The sequence below is a fragment of the Semicossyphus pulcher genome, unplaced genomic scaffold (assembly GCF_022749685.1).
Source record: "Semicossyphus pulcher isolate SPU_LCO1_2020_fin unplaced genomic scaffold, fSemPul1.0.p SCAF_13, whole genome shotgun sequence".
NCBI lineage: Eukaryota > Metazoa > Chordata > Actinopteri > Labriformes > Labridae > Semicossyphus > Semicossyphus pulcher.
Window position 1 is genome coordinate 30067794 of NW_027211637.1, and position 5741 is coordinate 30073534.

The window sequence follows — 5741 nt, forward strand, 5'->3', positions numbered from 1 at the left end:
ATGACTGAACACCTGCTGAAAGTTCTGGTAGTTGGAGACGGAAATGTTGGGAAAACCTCCTTTGTGCAGCGATACGTCAGCGGGCAGTTCAACAAGACGTACAAGATGACGGTGGGAGGTACGTCTGCTTTGGTTTATCTCTGTCCTGTGGTTTGTGGCCTGTGTGTTTATGTTTGTGTTCATTATTGTTGCTAAGCTGTACTGACAGTCTGAGGCAAGATTGAGCTGTTAGTTAATGAAAGATTTACAATGTTCCTGTGCATGTTAGGAGAAGAGAGGACTCGCCCACACTGTCCTTTCACCTGCAATAATTTACAACATACCGGTCCGATGACCTCTCATAAATATGTTGAGAAATCTTAGAAACTTTTGGATCTCATTCAACCCTTCCAGGGATTTTCCAACAGTTCCTCAACTGTTGCTCAAAGTTCCCCCCAAAAAAGGGGCAATTTGATCTCAGACACATCATCAACTTTGGCTTTAAAGGCTGTTCTGATCAAAAACTTGGTACCAAAGCTTATAAAAAGATAGGTAAATACATACTATAACTGTTAATGTTAATTTAGTTTATTTATAAGTTACTGATGACATTTAAACACTGGTGTTATTTGATGCAAATCCCATGGAAGGACCAGAACCGACAGTGGACATGAACACCGTCGCCAAGTGGTTAATGGACAATCACTTTGAAGCCTCGAGTTCGGCCTCTGGCCTTCACCATCTTGGTTTTGTGGTCAGAAGGGGCCATATTTGGAGTAGAAGTGGGAGCTAATGCTAGCTGGGGTGACTTTTTTAAAATGTCATCTTTATTTAAAGTAACAATCTCAAAGATTTTCATGTAAATAAATGTCTGTTAAGTCTCTATCTCTCTCCGTATGAGGTAACACAATGGTGATTGAGCCTGTGGCCCACTGATGAAAACCTTTGCATTTGCAGTATATAGTATTATTACAGACGCGTTTTCCATCAGCCAGCAGTGGTTGGTCTGCCAGAGAGGGTAGGCGGAGCTAAGCGGCTGCTTTTCCGCTCTCTGCAAGTGTTGCGAGTAAACAGTAATCTACTATGGCTGAACAAACAAAGAAAAGATGGATGACTACAGATACAACTTCAACAAGAAGTGAAAATCCAAAGAAGAAGAAACAAACTCGACGCTCAGATGAAGCAAACAGTCTGAAAAGGAAAGCGACCGTCAGCCAGGAAAATCAAGAGTTACAACCGGAGCCGACCGTGGACGTCTGGATAAATTGAGAAGTGTACTCCCACAAATACTGTGTATCGCCATTAGAGGCGCCAAAGAGAATGAATGCTTGTCTGCTCTCCTCAGCTCCGTCCAAAGCGCACACCTCCTTTCAAACATGTTGTCATCGGCCTCATAGGGACAGTCCTTGTAACACATTGCCCACAAAGGCGCACATTGACCTGATGTGGTCAGCCACATACGAGGTTTCTACTGTTGTCTTTGCAAACAGTGGCGTCGCCCCCTGCTGGTTGTTATAAAACCCAGAGGCTACATCCACTTCTACTACTACTAAGTCCTCCTCTCTGTACTTCCTGTACTTTCCCTTTCCTCAGACCCAAACCAAACAGCAGCAATGTGAGCATTAAAGCTACCCACATTAGCATTGATGCTATAAGCTAACTACAGTCGCACAGAGGCACCAGAAGGGTTTCAAATTCTCAATCCTCTTTTAAATTAAACACTTGAAAAATCTGGACACTGTAGCTTGGAAAAAGCTTTCACCCAAAGGTTATGGTAATCATGCCTGCTTTATTCAGAGATCCCAGAATGCTTTGCCCTTTGATAAGCATATCTACAGTATATTCTCAGTTCTGCAAAATAAACTATCCAAGGAGAGTTTGAATAAAATATTCTGTTCGAATGAAAGTCTTACATTTTCTAAATCAGCCTTCCTTCTGTTTCAGTTCCTCTACTTCTCTCTTGTTTTACTTCACTTCAGTTTACTTTCTTTATCTGCAGTGGATTTTTCTGTGAAGCTGCTGCACTGGTCGGACAAAGAGAGAGTCCGGCTCCAGCTGTGGGACATTGCAGGTATAAAACATATTTCAGTAGATGGAAACATGACCTGAGGGGCGAATGGATGACACGGTGAACACTCTGTCCTCCCTCCAGGCCAGGAGCGCTTCATATCCATGACCAGGATCTATTATAAAGGCGCGCTGGGCTGTGTCTTGATGTTTGACGTCACCAGCTCGGCCAGCTTCCTCAGCTGTCGCCATTGGAAACAGGATTTGGACAACAAGGCCATGCTGCCCGACGGACGTGCCATCCCCTGCATCCTGCTGGCCAACAAGGTGATTCAGTGCGTTTAGGCTGATGAATTATTTATCATCGAACCCTCGGGCTCAGTTTAATAAATGTGCACAGTGCACTGCTGCATGATGAACTAGCACCTTCAGCTTCCAACAGTTTCAGGAAAAAGCCATCAAATTTAATGAGGAAAGAACCATTTATATGCTTAGGAGACATTAGTGTGGTTTATGTAACATTTCAACATTAATATGTGAAAAAAATAAATAGGTTTCAGGTCAAATTCATCTTTCTTAGAGTACTTATTTAAGTCAGACTTGGGTTTTTGCTGTTTGTCATTTGTAGTCTTTTTTTCTACTGAAAACATGACGAGGAATGTTACATTAATATGTCTGCATAATTAACTTATATTACTTTGATTATAATGCAACAGACATAAAGTCCTGCTTTACTTGGTGCACAGGCTGATTAAACATTGATGGAAACGTTTCAATCTGCAGCAGGTTTTTCTGCAACAATCGATGACTAATTATTAAAAACATGAGTAAAGTATTTTGTTATTTTGGCTCCTGACGTTTGACTACTTTGTATCGACAATGTTGTACAGAACAATAAAAATATCATATCAATAATATCACGGATAAAAAAAATCCTGAATGGATCACCGGCACAAATCCAACACCTTCCGAAAACTTGAGCAAGTCATGCATGACTCTGAAACACTCACTGCACACTGATTAAACTGTCTTTCTGTCCATCTCTCTCCACAGTGTGATCTCTCTAAGCGAGTCGTGTCAGCAGACAGCATCGACAGGTTCAGTAAAGCTCATGGCTTCATCACGTGGATGGAGACTTCAGTCAAAGAGAACAAGAACGTAGGAGAGGCCATGAGGTAACTCCAGGAGGGATACATCTACATCCTACATTATAACACGTTTACATGACTAAAGTCCGACACCTTCTCACATCTAAAGACATTTTAATCAACAGTTGCAAAGACTGGAAAGACTACATCTAGATTTAAGTTGAGATTATTTCCCATCATGCTCCTGGTGGAAATTTACAAGAAGAAAAACAATGCATGAGCAGAAACCGAAGCAGCTGTTGGCCACAGCAGCCCTTGCGTGTGCAGTGGTTTGTCTGATCTGCACGCACTGAGGATGTAATAGTTAGCTGGGTTAGCATTACAAGCTAGCAGGAAGGAATTCCCTTCTTCCTCCCAAACTCTTACCTCCCAGAAATAGCCTCCATGTTTGCAATCTTTCTAGTTCCTGTTTGGTTTTTGTTTATGTCATTAAACTAAACAGTATGTGCGTGATCCAAGACTAAACACTTTGGATAAAATTGAAGTGAAATCACATTAAAAGTCGTTCTGTCTAAGGCCGGTCTATTAGTCACTGCTTCCCTTTTTTAATTTCCCCTTTTTTGCACAAGTGGCAGCACTCCTGTTTCATCCAATCTTTGGCAAAGGTCCTCACAGATCTCAGACAGGTAAAACACAGGTGAACGATGTGGGGGTTGGAAGCCTTTGATGCTACAATTACAGGCTTTAAAACGTGCTGCAGTACACAGTGACTAGACTGTATTCATAATGTTTTATTTCTCAGAACTCATGAGTGACGAAAAAGATGCTGAAGGTTCATCAGAATAAGCAGGACATTAGGATTTAGCCTTGCAGGGTAATTTAAGAGTTCTTTTAAATAAGCGGACCTGCAGCATGGAAACAAGGACACGAGTGAGGATGGGACAGACGTGTGGTCACAGCTGCTGCGTAAATAGACCTCTCGATATGAAATATTTTGTGATGATTCAAAGGATTTCAATGTAACTAATCTGTTGTGTTTCAGGAGGCTGGTGCAGGAGGTCTTGTCGGTTCAGTCCAGTCTGGACTCGCCTCAACCAGAACCTCAAAAGGATGTCTATCAGCTGGACTCAGCGAGCAGCAGCAGAGGAGCAAGCTGCTGCTGAAAAGCCTGAAACACTTCCTGCAGCCGGCCAGGACCTCCTCACTAAGTAAAACAGTCAGGTAGTTTAAGAGGCCACTGAGCGAAAGGCACTCGATCCTCAGGTAGTTAGTGAGGCTGCAGCTGATGTGCAGAGGTGTGTTGTTGCCAGTGCACATACAGTAAAATCCTATCTTGGATGAAAGTAAATTAAATAGGGAGTTACTAGTTTTAGGCCCTAACAATGTAGTTAAAAAAATGCATGAAAGAAACCTTAAGTTGTCTTTATGTTTGCATTTTAGTGTCTCAATTTAGATGCTTAGATTACACTGCCATGTAGTAAGCCTCATACTGCATTTACTCTTGCATAGTGCATGAATTTCTGCAGCGTAGGGTGGTCTAAAATCAAACATGTTTAAAAGTTTGTGTGCCAACACTCATGAGAACTCTGATCAAGAACTCCATCCTTCCATCCATTACCGCTTATCCACTTCAGGGTCGTAAGGGGCGATCCCGACTGTCATTGGGCGAGAGGCTGGGTTACACCCTGGACTGGTCCTTTCACACTCGCATTCCCACCCACAGGCAATTTAGAGCCACTATTGAAGCTAATGAGCTGGACTGTCTTTGGAGTACACGGAGGGAACCCATGCATGCACGGAGAGAACATGCAAGATCCACACAGAAAGGCCCACTACGTCTGAACTGGGATTCAAACCAGGAACCTTCTTGCTGTGAGGCGACAACACTAACCACTGCACCACCTTGCAGCTGATATCTCCCACAGCCCTATCTATATTCAAGCCTGGTGTGCTGTATATAATAAATATTAAACTGTTTGCAAACTTCTTTAAAATTTGTTATATTTCTTTCAGTTTGATAAAAATGTGTTCTGTTAATATCCAGGAAAAGTTGTCCGGTAAGAACAGAAGTTTGGTTAGTGTGCACAGAGATCCAAAAGAGCGTCACACACAGACGCTAAACCCACATCAACTAAAAACATAACATAAGTCTTTAACTGATCTTTGACTGCAGTCTTATGCTTCAGTGAACTGACTGACTCTTGTTATTTGGCTGACAAAGCGAGCGAGGTGAGGAGGAACAGAAGGAGCAGAGGGAAGGTGTGTGCGTGCTAATCAAAGGGAAAGCCTCTCTGTGTGAGAACATGGTGAGGAGCGTGCTCAGTGCGCCCGCCACGCCACCTCCTCCGACAGGCTGAGTCAGGCAGACACATGGCGTCCCCGTGCTAACGATGAGGAGAGTTATGAGTGTTTGTCAGCGAGGCAAATGGCGTGTAAGGGGCTTGTGTGTTTGTCTACGTGTGTCAGATGAAGGCACATGGATGTGCATGTGCATGAGACGTCAAAAGCTCACACATTCTCCCAAGACTAAGCTAACAGCAGAGGATTCTGGGTAAATTCTTTTGGTTTTTAAGTCAGAGGCAGTTTTTTCCTGCAAATTATAGGAGAGTGTTTGTTGTTAAAAAATATAAATAAATGATAAATAAATATATATAATAATAAAGCAGT

The 5741-nt window shown here is 42.6% G+C and overlaps 1 protein-coding gene across 1 annotated transcript; it reads left to right on the forward strand.

Annotated features, from left to right (window-relative positions):
* On the forward strand, positions 1-5009 carry LOC138589908 (ras-related protein Rab-7L1-like). The gene is made up of 5 exons (XM_069660390.1): positions 1-118; positions 1979-2050; positions 2132-2313; positions 3040-3161; positions 4117-5009. The coding sequence occupies exons 1-5, from the start codon at positions 1-3 to the stop codon at positions 4235-4237; spliced, it is 615 nt and encodes a 204-aa protein (XP_069516491.1). The 3' UTR covers positions 4238-5009.
* Positions 5010-5741: the final 732 nt, after the last annotated feature.